Genomic DNA, 18,343 nt, shown 5'->3' with positions numbered 1-18,343 from the left:
CTGAAAGGTATGTTACTCCTAATGAATTCTCTTTCGCTCATGCTGATGTAAATTATTCCTGCAGCATGTAGGTATTTTAAAGTCTAGAACAATTAGGAAACTAATATAGAAATATCGGTATTAATCTAGTTGTCATGAGCCACTGAACAAATAGGATTTTTGGTCAGGCCATTTTTGATAGCGTTGTACAAAATCAAGAAAATATTGTGCCATCATTCAGATGTGGTTCTATAAAAATGTATGCCATATACCTCCATTTGTAGAAGACAGGGCCCTGTCTAAATCTCAAGATTTTTTTTAGCAAATTTTAGCACCTTGCATTTAATACAGCTCTCAATCTTACATTACAGTCACTGTAATTAAAAGTTGTAAAAGCAGGTTTGGCTGACCAGGTCCTATGTCTCCAATGACCATATCTAAAATCAAATGTTTCCACTATCCAATCACTGATCACACACTTTTTTGTTCTTTGTTTTAACTCTCATTTTGGCATAACCGCTTCCTTCATTTGCGTTCTCGTTAGAAATGATCGTACTCTATAAATATGTCCATTGTTGACTCGACTATACTTTGTGAAGTGTAGGGAAGACATGCAGGTGGTTGGTTTAAAAGATGTAGACCTTTAGCAGGCAGAGAGAAATGGAGATGGATGATCTTCTGTGGCAACTCCTTATGCGAGCACCCGAGAGAGGATAAAGATTTATTTTTTAACGAAATGTTTTAATCTGTTATTCTCTATTTTTGATTTAAACTATTTGTGCACCACTCATATTAGCACATCATATGCAAATAATATTCAATACTCTTTTGACATTCTGATCAATGAAATGAATGAAAAATGAGTCTGTGACGTCATCTGGCGATTTTTTTTTTGGGTGCTCTCACCATTTCCCACTGAAGCAAATAGACAACACTGGTTGTATAATTGTAAACCATTTATTAACCTGGTTCGTGTTTGTGAGCGCGTGACAGGTGAAACAACCGAATTAAAACTTTGATCAACAGTCCCAAATGGTAATATGAACAAAATTGGTGAGGTTCGATCCGAATCCGGATGCTCAGGGTGATCCTGTGTCTTTAAGACGCGCTCCGGTGACACGAGCACTGAAGGGGGCGCGAGGCTGCAGCCGTAGGGGCGCGCGCAGCGCAGCGCGGCGTTCATTCACTACCGAGAGAAAGCGCGAGCGGGGACGGAGGGCGAGCGATTCAAAACCGGCCACGTGAACGACCAACTCCGCAAGAGTGGTTTCATTTTGTTTAGAAGGTGGGGAAGAGGAAGAAAAAACAACCCGAAAGACCCCGCATGCTGTTTGGAATTGATACACACGGGACTTAGTGAGATCTGTGCTTGAGTCGAGTTAAACGGACAGATGGTTCAAGGATGTCCGGGAGAGTGAGGCTGATCCTGCAGTCTGAAGTGTGGTGAAAAGAACATTGGTGCGTATTGGATGGAGCTATTTATCTTTCTCAGTGTGACTATTTGGAAGTGAGCAAAATTTCCAATTAAAAAAAAAATAAATAAACAAAACAACAAGAACGGATCCTGTGGATGCAGAGCGGACGCCGAAGGTCCGTTTGTATCCATCCATTGCGCGGAGTCGCGGCAGAGCTGCAGGGAGGTGATGGAGTTTCCCCGGACTTTGCATGCTTTATCGGTTATATGCATGCTCATCTACTGTATACATGGTAAGTTCCGGTGAATTCTTTGGTGTTCAAATGATTTCTCGGTGTATAAATATGCAATTTTGTATGAAAAAAAGTTCATATGGTTGCGGCTTGTATCTCGACTGCTTGTTTCATCCCCAGTCCTTTAAAAGGACACGCAAAACAATAGCAGTTCAGATTGTTTTGAGAGTCGGGATGCTGTGGTCTATGCACACTGATTTAACAGAGAGCATGAACTGTATGATGGTTAAATGAGCGATTTGATACACAACAAGCAAAAAATGAGGTAAAAGACACCTACTCGGCGCCTTGGTTAAGCGGAACGCCGGTTATCCAGCCGCAAAAACCAAATGCTCTCACAACCTGGTCACATACATTTTTATACAATCTTAATATTTTCCTCTTGTCCTTAAAGTACCAAAGTGACTCCTGAATCTACCTTTCTCTGCTTTAAGTAATGTTTCAATGCCGTTGACAACTTATATTTAGTATTATAATTAGTTTTTTTTTTTTTACATTTTATGACGTCATAAAATGTTCTATGAATATTTAAAATAAGTAGATGTATTTCTGCTTTCATATTATACTCATAGACAGTAAAGGAACACATGGCCCAAAGGCAAATGTTTTTAAAATGACTAGATTAAAATAATTACGTGTTTATTTCCACTCATAAACAGCATTGCGACATTGCGCCTTCTCTGTAATAATGTTGGCTGTTCGAGTTTATTGTTTTTCCGTTTAACTGGCTTTGCTGCTTCGCAAAAGCTACAGGGTAGTAAACGCTGTCTGTGAGATTTGTTCCCTGATCTACCAGCAAACACAGTTGTACAGTGACTCAGGAGGCTACACAGGGGGCAAGTAGGGAAATAATATTTACTGCTGTCAAAAGAAATCTATGGTCCTATGGTCTCAGTAGTCACATTTTACTCTATTCTGACCTTTCAAGCCAATGCTTGCCAATTTCTGATTCATTCTTGGTATAGGTTGACTAAATTTTGCAATGAAACCCTTTTAGTCCACTGACGTTCTCTGGAAGGCGTTTAATATACCAGTATTATGCATGTAGTGCCTGCTGGCTATCTACTCACCCTTTCTCACCTGATAAAGTTGCGAAGAAAAAGAGAGGCTAGAGTTACACCTAAAGGGCTCAACTTTGTCATAGTCGTCTGCAACACTCCGAGGCAGTTTGGTATGTGAGTGTGTGTAATGTAACTAGAGGAGTTAGTGCAGGTTCTTTGTAAAGGTTTTGAAATAGCCCTGAAACAGCTGTCAATTTTCTCATGATTGCCCTCAAACTTACTCTTGAGGCATGGAGAAGCACTTTGATGGCCAATAATGATACCATAAGGGACAGACAGAGCTTAACGGTGTACGTGAGAAAATGCACAAAATCCGCATTGTATTTTGTCTTTCCTTTGAATACTGTGTTATTTAGTCTGAAATACCACAGGGTCTTTCCTGTAGCTAAATAAGAAGAATTTTAGGGGTTGAACCCCTCCATGTTTGTTAATACTGATTAACTGATGCCCTGATGAGTAACTATGAGAGTGTGTGCTTGTCAGAGGTTTGGCCCAAGCAGTTGTCTTGCCCACAGTGTCGCACAGACATACTCCACCCCTTGTCCGTGTACACAGTGCGGTCTCTTAAAAAAAAAAAAAGAAAAGAAAAGAAAAAAAAGTCTTCTCCAGCTGAGTGTGCTCTTCTGTATCTTTTTGCAGCTTGTGCACACTCATACTGGCTATCTGATCCTTATAAGAACACAATAGAACTTTCAGACCTTCTTTTTTCAACAAGTCCACTGATAAAGCATTCTCCCTTGCCTGCACCAATTCGGACTGATAAATTAATTGAAAAATGTATTCAGACATTTGTATCTTATTGATTTAGTATTGAATTCATCATAATTAAGATGTGTAAGAGCATCTCCTTAAGCTCGAACCTCCTGAAGCTCAGAATTATGTAACTGATTGCCTACGCGAAGAGAAATCATGTTAGGTTAGTGAGACAAGGGCTGCAGTGATACTTGTAAAAAAATCTGTCTGAGGGTGATGTGGCGCTGAAGGGTTGAATAGGGCCACAAGACAAAGATCCTGCATCAATCTGTCGTTCCTGTGGCCCTGGTTGGCAGTTTGCGACAGCTTAATGTCCATTGCACATTAGTTCCAGTTGTTGTTGTGGTGACCCCAAAAACAGAGACGAAGGGACAAATCCTTGACCAGTCAACACAGCGGTGCAGTTAACAGTTTGACTAGAGCTGTACATTTTAAAAGCTTAGTGTACATCTAGTCTTATTAAGGTGTTGGCATTTTAAGGCTTGTGGGTGGTTTGAAGAAAAATCCAAAGTGGTATTATGTCTTTATTGGCAGCAAGGCCAGTACCTGAGTAAGATTAAGTGTAAAAATCTTTGATTTAGGTATGGATTTATATTTAAGGAAAATACCTGCCTCGTTGTGCCACAAGGACAAACTGAGTAAAATAAACTCATATTTGGCCGATTTTACATCATCTGACAAATAGAAACTGCATTTTAATGATGGGCGATGCATCATATCTAGATCATTGAAGACAATTTTATAGCCTTCAGTATGCATAATATACTTAGTATACTTGGTATCATATAAAAAATTATGTGTGACTATATAGTTATAAAAAATGACGATCGTTATGGGAAAGTAATCAATGCCGGGGACGTTTGATGCCACCCAGAAGTTTATTCTTACATTGAATTATGTGGAAGCTTCAGTATCCTCGACTTAGTCATCCTGAAGCAACAGCTTAAAGTCTGTTTGATGCAAAATGCTGACACTGGAGACTGTCCATAATTGTTAAAAAAAAAAAGGCTCCCTGAAGAAAGCTTTAATGATGAAAAAACATTTTTCTTCGTTAAACGATAAGGTTTTAAATCAAGTCGCATTACAAGAACCATCTGTCCTACAAATCTGTCCTATGACTATGGGAGCCATCTGTCCTACAGCTACTATAGAAATGATAACCAAATAAACACAAGTACATTTATATAACCCTGAGATTTTCATCAACTGATCAGTCTGCTCTTCTGGTGATATAAAGGTGATTAACAAGGCACTATTAGTTATAAAAGAGAATGGCTATTTCTGTGATAAACGATGATACATACCTGTGGTGCTCTTAGAAAAGTCTATTATGATGTTATTTTTCACATCAGTATAATATATTTTTACCAGGTCATCATCAGATTCATCTGAAAAATGTTTTTTTTATGAATATAGTGACACAAGATTTCTTTACGTAAAATTTTAGATTAAACGATAAACTCAGAAATCAGATTTAAAAAATAAAGCCCACAAAGGCAATTTTCTTGACAATTCTTCTTGACTAAATTATATTATCTCTGTGTTTGCTGTTTTAAGATGATTAAACGTTGTCAACATCTTTTGGAAGTTGTTCTGGAACTCCAGTCACGGACTTCACCATTACTTATTTTTTAGTCTAGCATTATTGAGCCTGTTGTTTTTATTTTTTTTTGATAGGATCTCACTTAAAAGCAAACGATTACAAGTCTATACAAGACTACAAGACTAAACTGTTTTTCAATAGTGATTATAGACTCAGGTGTGTGCTGATTTCTTCCGTCTGGCTCTGATGCCTCTCGGTATCAGAGTCAACACCCTCAAACCGAGCTGTCTCCAGTTGTCAAACAGCAGGAGTGTGTTTTGTGTGTTTGCATACAATGAGTTTGTGTGCCATCCTTTGAGGCTTCAGTGTATCATTTGAGATTCAGTGACTTTGTTTTCTTTCGTGCTGTTTGCTTGGTGAACTGAATAAACTTAACTGAGAGACGGTGTGTGTGTGTGTGTGTGTGTGTGTGTGTGTGTGTGTGTGTGTGTGTGTGTGTGTATGTGTATGTATGCGTGTGAGTGAGTGAGAGAGAGTGTGTGTGTGTGTGTGTGTGTGTGTGTGTGTGTGTGTGTGTGTGTGTGTGTGTGTGTGCAAGAGAGAGAGAGAGTGAGTGAGTGTGTTGTGCTTCTGAAGGACACTGTAAACACAAGGCCTCAAGGCCATGTGTGCTCTCTCATCAGGAGCCCTGAAACTAATGACACAGTCTCTGTCTGCACTCACAAACATACGCGCACACACACACACACACACACACACAGCAAGCACACACGCTCCCTTAGCTCTATTTACTCCACGCTCGCACTATCCCTTCTTTCTTTGCTGTGATTTGGCAGCGGCTCCCTGCCACCATCAACAAACTTGAAAAAGCTGGAAGAGCTTTTGAAGAAAGAAAAAAAATCCAAACACTTGCTTTTGCTCTGAGTTTAGAATGACTTTTAGGCAATTTGGCACAGGTTATTACTGCCACAATTGTTGTGTAATGGGTCTACCAATGGAGATTGCAGCTTGTAAGTTGATTGTATTGATCCCCGGAAGCAATATGAAGGACAAACTGAATGTGACTCAAACTTTCTTTATTTTTGGGGGAACTATTCGAATGCTAGCAAGGTGATTTTTTTTAATTTATTAAAAATTATTATTATTATTATTTCAGTAAACAAGCAGCACAGACTGATTTTGATTAGCCTTATTCTATGAGAAACTGTTTCCTACAGGGATGGTGATGGGCTGCTTGGTATTAACAAGTTTCCCGACAGAAGGGCATTATGGCTAATCTAATGAAACAGAAAATGTCAGATGTATTTCTTTTCTTTCACTCATACTAGATTGTTACCCTTTTTTTGTGGCGCAAAGCAGCTCTACAAAAAGTAGATTCAAGATCCCTGGAAATGTATGCTATGAGGAATATGAGTAAGAATCCGTGAGAGGGACCAGACTCAAAAGGAAACTTATCCTCATATAAATGACACCAGATTATGCAATTATAAATGATAAATAAATATAATTGTAATATAACTGTGTACTATATGGTGATAAGGTGCAATCATGATTATAGTTTAGATAATAGTTAGTATAGAGTCTTTATAAGTATATAATTTTGAAGTCTAATATTTTGCTATAATTAACTGATTTAGATAGTATCTAACCTGCACTGTGTGGACAAATGTTTGTGGACACCTGAGCATAAGATTCATATGTGCCTTTTAAATATCCTATTCTACACATTTGCTGTTATAATAACCATTACTCTTCTGGAAAGATGTTTTAGTAGATTCAGCCACCATGAGGATAGTAAGTCAGGTACTGACATAAGCAGAATAGGCATAGGTTCAGTCAGCATTTCAATTCATACCAAAGGTGTTTGTATGGTTGAGGTCAGAGCTCTATAGCAGGCCACACAAAATCTGGGGAACCATCTTGTTACGCATGTACAATGTAAATAAGGATTTATCCAAAGAAATCACACTTAATAACAGAGGTGTGAATGCCCCACTTGACTTAATTGGTTTTAAGTGTAACTTTTACATTTAGTTTCTGTAGTAAATTTTTTTCCAGATGAATAAACTGTCATTAAATTTTTTTTCTCTGGGTGCCCTAATCTAATGCGGTCTCAGCATTGTACCCAATGTTTTGAGCAGTTTAGGGGTTTTCCTAGCCCCTCATTTTGACCATTTCCTGTAGTAATCATCCACCATCAAGGAAACAGAAAATATCCTGGCTGTGATCTGTTATCTTCTGGAGCAAATTAAGGGTAGAGGGGGAGTGTTTGTGTTTGGTGAAGGAGAATGTTTAATGATGATACATGCAGTGCAGCACAAATTAAATATGCAGATACTGATGATCACATGTCTGTTTAAAACATTTTATTGGCATCTTTGCAGTGCCAATTCTTGCTTTGTGTTTGCAATTTTGACAATATGGCTTCTGTTATACTTATTTATTGCGATTTGTTTAACAAAAGAGCAAGGGTGGTTATTTCCAGCTAAGAGTAATGCTGATGAGGATCAGTGGTTTGGTTTTGAGGTGAATGATCATGAATTTAATTGCTTTTCCCCCTGGTTTCCTCATTGAATAATACCGGAAAATAAGGGTTTCTCCCAGTGTTGAGTGAAATCTTTGTCAAAAACCTCCAGACTGCTATCCATACTACTGCATTCTGAGTTAGAATTGTTACCACACAGACATAACGCCCCCTCCTCCAAACTAAACATGGTCGACCTATATGGGCACTTGAGGCAGGCAGGAAGTGCAGAGGTGGGATTCCGTAGAGACTAATCTGCTGCATTGAAAAGGGTTTGTGGGCCACCACTGGGAGGACCAGGAAACTGATGCTATCTGTGCCAGCTGTGGTATGCCGACTACCCTAGTAAACTATCCAATCTTTAGCCAAATCACTGGAGGGATCTGTTTCAGGAGGCCCTTGTTTTCAGCAGCTGCTTCGAGGCTCCACTCTCTTCACTCATGCACAATTTAGCATTCATACCCCACTTCTTCTCTTCCTGCATCTCCACAGGAAAAGTCAAGCCCCCCTCTGGAGATATGTGATACCATCCACATATATTCCAGATGTATTTTTCATTGGCTTTGAGGGCTCGAATTAAACAGGGTCAGAAGGAAAAGACTGCGGTGTTGTTGTGTGATGACCTTGTAGAGATGGAGTAGAGTATCACAGCAAACTCCAGAAACTATCCACAGAACAAATACAATTTTGTGTTGGGGGGAGCATAATCCAAAAGGTTAAAATGGGAAAACATCGAGATTTCTGTGTTTTGATTGCTTTTAGCATTTTTGAGTTGCAAGCAAAAAGGAGAAAATGCCAGAGGCAGTCTGGACCTTGTCTGAGCTGTAGCTCTGTGTACAGTTTTTTTTTCCCCTTAAGCTATCCCACAGAGAGTGTGAATACAAGGTCACATGACTTTCCTTTACTATCTTCTATAAAGGCTCCACAAAAAAAAAAATATCTATAACTTCTACTGAGAACTACAAATACCCACTGGCTCAAGATTTTGGATTTTTGTAGACATATTTTGCTGAGTTGAAAAAGCTTTGAGCAGCATAAGGATGAAATATTCTTAAAATATTGATGTGATTAGAAGCCCGTCGATGAGCTGTGTTGAATATTTAGATTTTGGTCCTTAGGCCTGACATATTCTATGCCATTCTGTTTAAAATGAATACAGACACTCATCAATAATGATCCCTATATTGAATTGACCATAATCCCAAGGCACCCTTTGAGTAATTATTCATTAAGCATCATATTTTAATCATGCAAATGAAAGGTTTTCTTTCCTTCTGCGCATCGTGAAAACTGTCAGAATTACTTGTGAAAAGGTTTAACCTACAAGAGTTATTCCCTAGCTTTGAACTACATCAAAGCTCATATAACAGACAAAGCCTGAACTCTGAATTTTTATTTTCGTGAGATTACATGACACCTTCCTGTCTCTTCCTATTGGAATGATCCTAAACTTTGCCACAAATACACTTCTTTCTGAATTCCTCAAAAAACTGCTCCTTAACTACTTCAGAACCTGCAAAAAGGTTTTTCATAGCATTTTTTCTAAAAGTGCCAGGATTTCATGATTTCCACTTTTGAGTAATCCATCCTCAGTTTGGCCAAAGAGTTGTTTGTCCCTGAGGAAAGCACAGCTTTTGCTGTGTAATTTCCTTTGAGCCATGTGACAGGTCCATTTCATCCTCCTTCCTTCCCCCTTAGTAATGGGACATAGCTTTATGGCTTTGGGTTTGTATTCTCATGCAAGTGTCCCTTTGTTGTGCCTGAGTGCAAAGAAAAGTTTGTTGAAGAAAGGGTGTTCAAGGAGACACCCCCACCTTCTAACTGAATGCAGCTAGGCACTGAATGAACATTTGCAAATCAATTCCCAGAAACCTGGAGAAAAAAAAACAGAAGGAGGGAGACTGTAAAACACCAAAGTTCGGTTCAGGGGGATGGATGCCTACTGAAAAGAATTGCAGATGAAGCTGAAAAAAAATTTAGCGTTCTCTGACGTCTTAGTGTTATGTTTCTCTGTTCCTGTTAAAAGCCTGGCTTCTCAGATCCACATACAGTAGGAGATTTTTTTTCAGTGCAGAAGCTATGGTGCTCCTGCTGTGATCACGCTTTCATCCCTGTCATGGATCAGCGCTTTCAGAATTCATTTTAAAAGTACGGTTATGACATATCATTTCTAGGCATTTAGGATTAAGGAAGCTACATTTGTGTGAAGATTTAGAATGTGATAGTAAAAAAAAAATAATCCAGCTTGATTCACTGATACCTTATATCTTAATACTCACTAAGGTCATTAGTCTTAAGTCTCTTTTGTATGTGTGTTTTCCTCAAGGCTTCAAAAGAGAGGACAATTATTGGATTGACCTCTGACCTATTCCTGAATGGTTACCATGAGAATAGCACCTCCACACCGAATATTCGGAATATTTGCCTATCATTAGGCTTCTTCCTTCATTGTTGTCGATCCTTTTTTTAAATTGTGTACAAAATTACTATTGTATTATTAAGACAAAAAAAACAAGTGTCAAGTGTAGAGTGTTCTTGTGTCTTGCACGAGTATAAGTCCTGGTGATTTGTTGCATATTTTGTTTTGTGGAGATCTTATTTGGCACACCCCCCAGAGGAGTTGGCAGAACCTCGCCTTCACTCTCAGAGCTGGCATTCACATCCTGTCCTTGCTCAAGACAACAAGGTCAAACATTCACTCAAGCATAAGTGCTGTGTAAGTTTGAGGGCATGACGCTTGTGCTCAGCAATGCTCCTGCATGCTCAGTCACTCGCACTGGCTAAATATATCTCACCAATATGGCCTTATGATTTCAAATTAATTTCCTGAAGGAATAGTTACTAACAGTTACGATGTAACCGAGTGTCAGGATTTAGCGGTGTTATGGAACTTAATTTGAATAAAATGCAAAAATAACGATTTTGCTGTACTGAATTTCCATGAATTTTGAATGCAGGGGTGGACAAATCATGAATTTCTTATTAGCCCATCAGGCAAGTATACACACCAATATGTTACCCAGTCCCATGTTTTAGTTGCTCAGAATATGATTATGAATTAATTTAATGTATTGATTTAAAATATTAAGTTAAGTGCATTAATACAAAGAAATGGAAATTAGAATGTTCATTAAGCCCATTTAACTATATTTGTAACATTTTCGGGAGTAATATTGTGGCTATTAGATGTTGTGTTTTGTTCTAGCATTGCACTTTATATACAATATTTGCAAATGGGTTAATGGTCTATAGTATGTAGAAAGGTTATGGAAGCTTTAGGTTGCACTTTATTTTACTTATACAGCTCATTTTAAAGGATGAGTGAGAAGCAAAGTGAGTAGCATCCACTATAGTTAGACCGTCAGAGTTCATCTCACCACTGTGAAGTGCTTTAACATGGTTTCTTCTTTTTCTGACTGTTTAACCTACTTACAACTGGTTATTCATTCATTCATTCATTCTTCATATAGTTCTTGAAATAAGAGCTGATGTAACTTAAGACATCTCACTGTATATGGTATCAAGGACAGTGAAAACTTGGATTTTAGATTTCTAAAACATGTGAGGAGGAATTTAATGTGTGTATGGCCACTTTTCTGTGTGGATAGCTCAGAGATTCAATGGCATAAAAGCACTTTATAAAGTCTTGATTTCTCAAGTGTTTATTACTCTGACAATGCGTAAAACCACCGGGTGAAAAAAGACTCTACATCCTCGAAACACGATTTTCTGTTGACACATTTTGTGGTGCTCTGTGATTTCTGCATACCTAATGGTTTACAATGGGTCAAACATGATAATTATAAAAAAAAAAAAAAAAAAAAAAAAAAAAAAAAAAGAGGTTTCTTGTGAATCTGCTTTCTGTAACTAGACATTTTCCTACTCAGAGTCAGCTAGACTCTAAACTCCAGCTCCTGTCCTGTTTAGCTCATTTTACTCTCACAAGTACTTTCCCTTCAAAGTCCCTTATGCTACATCTCCTCTGTGGCAGGTCCACACTTTTGGCCTGTAATATTTATAAAGCTGCTCTCCGACTCCAAGCCTGCTGAGCCTCTCCTCTACCCCCTGCCAACCACAGTCTGTTCTATGCTCTATATGTGTCTGCTAAAAGCTATTAGCCAAGCCCTGGTGGTCTTCTCTCACTTCACCCAGCAGGCCAGAAGGCTTTTTGTTTTCAGAGGCAGAAAGGGTAAAAGAGGCTTGGGGATTCAGTAGTGAGCAACTCAGTGTTTAGGCTTCTACTCTCTAATCATTAGAGTCTAATGTACTCACTCTCTTAAGGTCATTGTGTCATTTAAAAAAACAGACAGGAAAGGTTTTTTTTTTTTTCTAGCTTACATTTATTACTAGCTCAAGGGCTATTTTAATCAAAACATTACTGGCAAGAAATGGAAGTTAAAAATATGGTGAAGTGTTTTGAATTTGTCTTCAAGTGCCCCGAGTTGAAAACTAAAGAGGTCCAAAAAAGGCTGTCTTTCAACTCCAGGTAATTGGTTTGAGTGGGACACCAGCAAATTCTACCTTATCTTCTCGATCTCCGAAAAAGCATTTGCCCTTTGTTCATAATCCTATCGAGCCCTGGAGGATTTAGTGGAAGGGAAAGGTATTTGCCCAGTGGAACTGAAACAAGCCTTATCAGAAATATCTTACACCTGTGTATGTCAGGAGCTGGGCAGGCAGCTTCTCATTGCTTTTCTTTCTTTACACCAGAAATCTGGGCTGCTGTCTATACAAAGCTTAAAAGGTATTATTAACTACGGTATAATTATCATCATCAGAAAGAATTCAGCAATTACTTTGGCAGCCGCTAAGTGCAATAGCTTTTGAATTTACTGCAACGCCGTTTGCCAATGGTTAAAATTCACCTGGTCTGTTTTAAGTTGCAGATGAAATTGCAAACAGCACATTTATTCAAATGAGCAAACAAAAAGAAATCCATTTAAAGTCCTTTTGAAAATCTGAAGAATTGAGCAGTAAACAGTACCTAACTTTTTCTCTCTTTTTAAAAACTCTTACCAAAAAAAAATTAAACAACACTGGAATTCAGAATAAATACAAATGTGATATTAAACACAGGACAAAATCACTCCCCTGATCCTATTCCACTTTCCTCCCTTGGCAATACTTTTCTGTGGTAACTGTTAAATGTGGAGCATGTCATTTTGTGCCACCCAATTTAAACGCTATACATTAGAGCCATAATATATAATACTGTCCTGCCAGAAATGGCATTTTCTCAAATACATGCCCATCGCAGCTTGCATAGTAGAGGCGGTATGCAAGTGCAGACTTGGGTTTTTTTCCTTGATATGTCCTGTTAATTTTTACTTATGTAAATTATTTTCTGACTGCCCTTTACAAATGATTTAATCCTCCCACTTTAATTAATCAAATGTGATCATTCTTGATTCAGCATAATAAATCTGATTGTTTTAATCATCCAGTGTTATTTATGAATCTCTTTTTAACTTAGGATCTCGGCCGAGGTTGGAGGACGTGCCGCCGCGGATCGTGGAGCATCCTTCAGACCTGATTGTATCGAAGGGAGAGCCGGCAACGCTGAACTGTAAGGCTGAAGGCCGACCGTCCCCCATGGTGGAGTGGTATAAAGATGGAGAAAGGGTGGAGACAGACCGAGAGGACCCTCGCTCACACCGCATGCTGCTCCCTACAGGGTCACTTTTCTTCCTTCGAATTGTGCATGGACGACGGAGCAAGCCAGACGAAGGCGTCTATGTGTGTGTAGCCAGGAACTACTTGGGAGAAGCAGTCAGTCGCAATGCATCTTTGGAAGTTGCAAGTAAGATGGCATGCTTGATTCTTTCTCGTTTTCTTCCTTTCGTGTTTGTTCCTTTCGGCGCTTAACTTCTGCCTCTTTTTCTTTTTTCCTTCTGGTATTCTTATTTATTTTCTACTTCTTTGCCTTTCTGTTAATATCTACATTTTTAGCTAATCATTAACCTTTTTGGTTTATTGAATCCTAGTGTAACCTAGAATAACCGCCTTACGTCTTAGACAATGTAATCTGGTGCAGTACAATGATTTAATCATCTCTGCATGATGCTGCGATATTCACTGACATTCACTCAGGTTATATTAAATTATATTATAGCAAATTTGAAGACCTGCCAACCTTACACATTTTCTAAAGGACATTTTGCAAATTATCATAATCGCTCAAACGAGCAGTCTTTATCTTCCCAAATAAAACAGGAAGTGAGTCAACGGTTATATGACTCTGTTGTAATTTCCGTAGGCATTTTGAACTCTCAGCTTTTAACTAAGACTCTACTGAAGCCCTGGCTTCTTTCTTCATCTCTTCCCTCATCAAGGCTGCCGTATTTTCTTTCTTGGTAAATGGAGAAGTTTGTTAATGTGCATCTACTAGTATATGTTCGTGGGTAGAGAGATTATACACACAAAACCAACAAAATTACTTTTCAAGGGGTTTTATTTATCTGATAGAGCTTCAACATAGGATTTTGGATTTTGAGAGAAAACAAAAAAATAAAAGTAATAAAGAAATTGGCAACATCTGTTCTCCAACAGATGACTAAAATCAGTACAGTGCAAGCTGATGCAATGCAAAATATTGCCACACTCCAAAAGATATGGACAATGGTATAAGAAACTGTAGTGCAAAACGATGTACAATGCCCTACTCTACACACGGTAAACGAAACAGTATGAAAGTGAATGTCATATAGTAAAACACGGTATACAACATGGTAGTGGTGATACTGACAAAAAGAAAAAAATACAAACATTCATCAATACACCACACAAATCCATAAACATGCTAAAATCACGTAAACAAAAGAAAACATTAACTCACTTCTCCTGCACGTGCTCATGTCCACACACGTGTATCTTCCTCACCAAGATTGTAAGTACATAGCTAGGTAGCACAAAATAGCTCATTAAAACATTGCACATTTGCTTGATTCTTACCACATATGATGTCTATAACATTTAACATCGTGCAAAACAAAAACATTGCATTTATAAAATAATTTCATAACTTTGAATCATGCTAATTGCAATGTCTTTACACTAGCGATATCAACTGAAATCGGACAATCCTCGTTCCCTGAACTTATTCATATGAGTTCATCTAGCTCTGCTAAAGACGCTTTAAAGAAATCTGACAGTCATTTACGATGATTTACCAAGTTATTAGATGAAATTTCCAACTTGTCTATTCTCGAGACATAGCCATCTTGTTTCGGTAACTTTCCCGGTCTTTTTTATGTTACGCATAATTCACTGCGAGTCCTACAAAATGATGTCAGTGTAGTTTTTGCGACCTCAAAGGTATATACCTTTGTTCTAACTATTCGCATTAAGGTGTATAACATGACCCGGATACATATAAGTTAGACTTATGCCAGGCTCACACTGTGCGATTTTTAAAGTCAAACTGTACGACCATGATCTCCATGTCACACTGTAGGATATCAGTTGTCATAATGTCAGACTGTACGACTGTCAAAAACTGACACACAAGTAAAAGACTCAACCGAGGTTTTATCTCATCAATTCGTGACGCGTTCATACCCGCATTCCCTCGCTAATGGTAGCTAGAAGCAAACCAGCACAATCCGTAGCGTTTATTATTGTTCATGACATGCCTTGAAAATAAAAAACGCCATACAAAAATTCTTTTTCTCTTCATAATATAATAAGTTTCTCTTGTTGCTGTACTGTCCAACAGCCTCTTTTTAACATTTTCCCTGAGGTGGTTTGAAGTCGTCGCGCTAATTCCGTCATCAGGTTTATACAGTGAAAAAAATTCGCACAGTGTGAGACTGGTATTAGCCTACATTACCGTATAATTCATTAAACTGTGTGTAACTATCAGTTAACTATACGCCATTTCTTACAAAGGCCACAAAAAATGTTTTACTCTAGATTTTTCTTAATTTTTGGTTGAAAAAGAAAAAGGTTTTAAGAAAATGTAATCATGTACAAATGTAAACTGTTCTTTTATTCCAAATGTATATATATATTTTTTTTTTATGTCAGGTAAAGTCAATATCCCACACACCTAAGATCTTATTTGTACAATCAGAATAGTTACAATGCAATAGAATATTTGAAAGAGCCATACAATAACAAAGCAAGAATGTGAGATTTGTGATGCTGGCTGCTTCCAGGTAACAGATGTTCGATTAAACCATGTCATAGTTCTCATGGAACATCTCCAGGCATTAACAGAAGGACTTTTAGAATCCAGTGTGATATAATCAAGTACAGATGGCACGATTCGATTACCGTCATTCGATTATTGGGGTAGCCAGATGAAGTGTTTATAATATTGTGTCATATCCTTTTATTTTTAAAGAAGGCAAAGTGTTTTGTGAAAGAAAAAAGAGAATTGAGTTGGAATGAGTTTTACTTTAAACAGACTGACAGTGTTCTGTTTGTACAACTCTTTGTCTTTGTTTACTTACTGTCTTTCGAGACATGCTGTAGCTCTGAACCGGTGTTGGTTGCCCTCAAGACAGACTGTTTAAATGCTTTACCATCTGCTGAGTGTGGTAGATGAGGGGTAATATGCCTCGCTTACTCCCACTCTTGGGAAAGAGAGAGAGAGAGAAGAGAGAGAGAGAGAGAGAGAGAGAGAGAGAGAGAGAGAGAGAGAGAGAGAGACAGACACACGGGTGGTCTGCCAAACTATAAAAGTGTTTCTGGAAAGTTGAAAACTTAGAAAATTACAGTCTTCTCATTTTTTTATGTACTTGGCAGTTGGAAACAGTTCACCTTGATTCCAAGAAATCTATTTTTCGCTCTGTAGATTTATATGACCTTCATGGCTTCATGTGATATAAATGATGAAAGAAAAACAGCGACTAGCTGCTTACTCAACTTCTAGGGTCTTATGGGCTTTAGTGAATACACAAATCGGTCCCTTATTTATATGTGAACTCTTCACCTTTTAAATGCAATACAACAATAAGTCTGAGGCTTGCCTAATAATATTACAGCCAATATGAATCTATGTTTGCAGAGTTCAACAAAAAATCGCATTGCGCTTCCCAAGCTTATTTGCCGGTTCATTTTGAGTTCATGGCGATATTTGCAGAGTCGCATTATGAGTCCTGCTAATCAGATGGCGGAATCTGATAGAAATTACAGAAAGGGGTTTTTGTAATCAAGGGTGTGTTTTTCCAAAATAATAATAATATTTACTGTAAGTGTCTGATTTATGACACTAGCGTGCACATCCAAATAGAATAATTGCATACGAATCTATCACTGTCCTTAATATACCATAATGTTTATAACAAAATATGTCGGAAAATATTGACAGAGAGCAGTTTTATTTTCAGTTGGAATCTCAAATGTAGATTTTTTAAAGTCTTGTCACAGCATATTTTAGGGTTGGCTCCTTTTAGCGCATATCGACAACATTGTGACATAAGCTGTCTTCAAAGCCTGTCTCTAAACTTTGTATATATCAAAGCAGTGCAGTCTAAGCAAGTGACTTCTGAGATATCATTTGCAGCAAAGTGTGAAATCAAATGTCTAAAAAGTGTGCCAAAAAAACCTCCTTATTTAAACTTTTAAATAAATAAAAGGTGCATTTTTTATTTAAGAAAAATAATTAAACAAACTCATATCACCCTGATGAGTGTATGCATTTCTACAAATCACAGAATAACACAATAAGCCACAGGAGTGTGTGCATTACACTGATTTAGATTGATACAGTAACCCCTTTTATCTATGCTAAAATTACTCTAACATGCACCTATGTGGCTTATTGTTTTTATAAAATAGTGACAAAATAATAATTATAGTAATAATCCAGTGTTCCATAACCAATTTTTATACTCTTTGAACTACAGTTTACCATGAGAAAATGATTCCACCACACATGCATTTACTGGTTTAAGCTCTTGCATATTAATATGGAATTAACGGATTGCGAAAGAGTGTGCATACAGTATATTGAAGACTTGTTTCGATCAAGGCTCAGCCAGACAGATTTTGAAACTAAAACTATTTATTTCATTTTTCTAGATTTGATATGCATGTCTGCTTTTAGGACCCACCAACGTTTTGATGATACTGTCAGTGATCCTCATGAGACTTTATTCATCTCTCAGTTGAGAGGCAAGAATCCTAATTATTCTCAAGCGAGTTCTGTGCGTAATCTTGCTGTTTTGGAAGGAAATAAAACAGAAAGCTATACTGGGAGAATCTGCATAGTAATTAAGGAATACGACACAATGAGCTGTTACATTTGTTATCTTAACATGCATTATGTGTAGCTAGACATGATCTGGACACGATCTTGCTTTTATACTGAAGAACAATGTCAGTTTAGTCATGATCGTCTATAGGCCGAGTCAGTTGCGCTGATCAAGTGAAATGCCCCATATGGCGGGTGCTTCGCGTTTATTGTTAGGTTGTCTCAGGTTAATGGCAGAGTGATTGAGTAAGGCCCATGGGCACACTCTGAATTGGTGGCAGCATTCTGTAGAGAGACTGTGGGAGGGGCGAGGGTTGAACTGTGGGGGCACCCACTGCCAGCACTGGCATGGCATCAGTTAGCCTCACTCCAAAATGGCACACAGCCAAAAGGCAGGTGGTGAGCAGGAGCTGAGGGGCATAGGGCTCTTCAGCTGCTGTTTGGGCCTGCCACACTGCTGGTGTAGGGCACAGGAGGTGGAGCTCATGGGGGTAGACATAGAGAGGGGATGTAGTGGAGAAGGAGGTGGGAGCCAGTAAAAGTGAGGTTCACAGAAGATTGAAGAACTGGGAGAGACT

The 18,343-nt window shown here is 38.2% G+C and overlaps 1 protein-coding gene across 6 annotated transcripts in view; it reads left to right on the top strand.

Annotated features, from left to right (window-relative positions):
* The window catches only part of robo3 (roundabout, axon guidance receptor, homolog 3), a 171,240-nt gene that overhangs the window by 89,661 nt on the left and 63,236 nt on the right, over window positions 1-18,343 (top strand). For 4 of the 6 annotated variants that reach the window (XM_083567567.1, XM_083567566.1, XM_083567563.1 and 1 more), the window contains exon 2: window positions 13,041-13,367. In XM_083567567.1, coding sequence (XP_083423693.1) covers window positions 13,160-13,367 — 208 coding nt within the window. In that variant the 5' untranslated portion in view covers window positions 13,041-13,159. Of the gene's footprint in view, window positions 1-887; window positions 1,687-13,040; window positions 13,368-18,343 lie in introns of those variants that run through there. The other 2 variants (XM_083567565.1, XM_083567564.1) reach the window with 2 other exon arrangements.

Source organism: Silurus aristotelis (genome assembly GCF_946808225.1).
Source record: "Silurus aristotelis genome assembly, chromosome: 18".
In the NCBI taxonomy this organism is placed as follows: domain Eukaryota; kingdom Metazoa; phylum Chordata; class Actinopteri; order Siluriformes; family Siluridae; genus Silurus; species Silurus aristotelis.
Note: the sequence above shows the minus strand (reverse complement) of the source record. Positions and strands in the feature narration are given on the sequence as shown.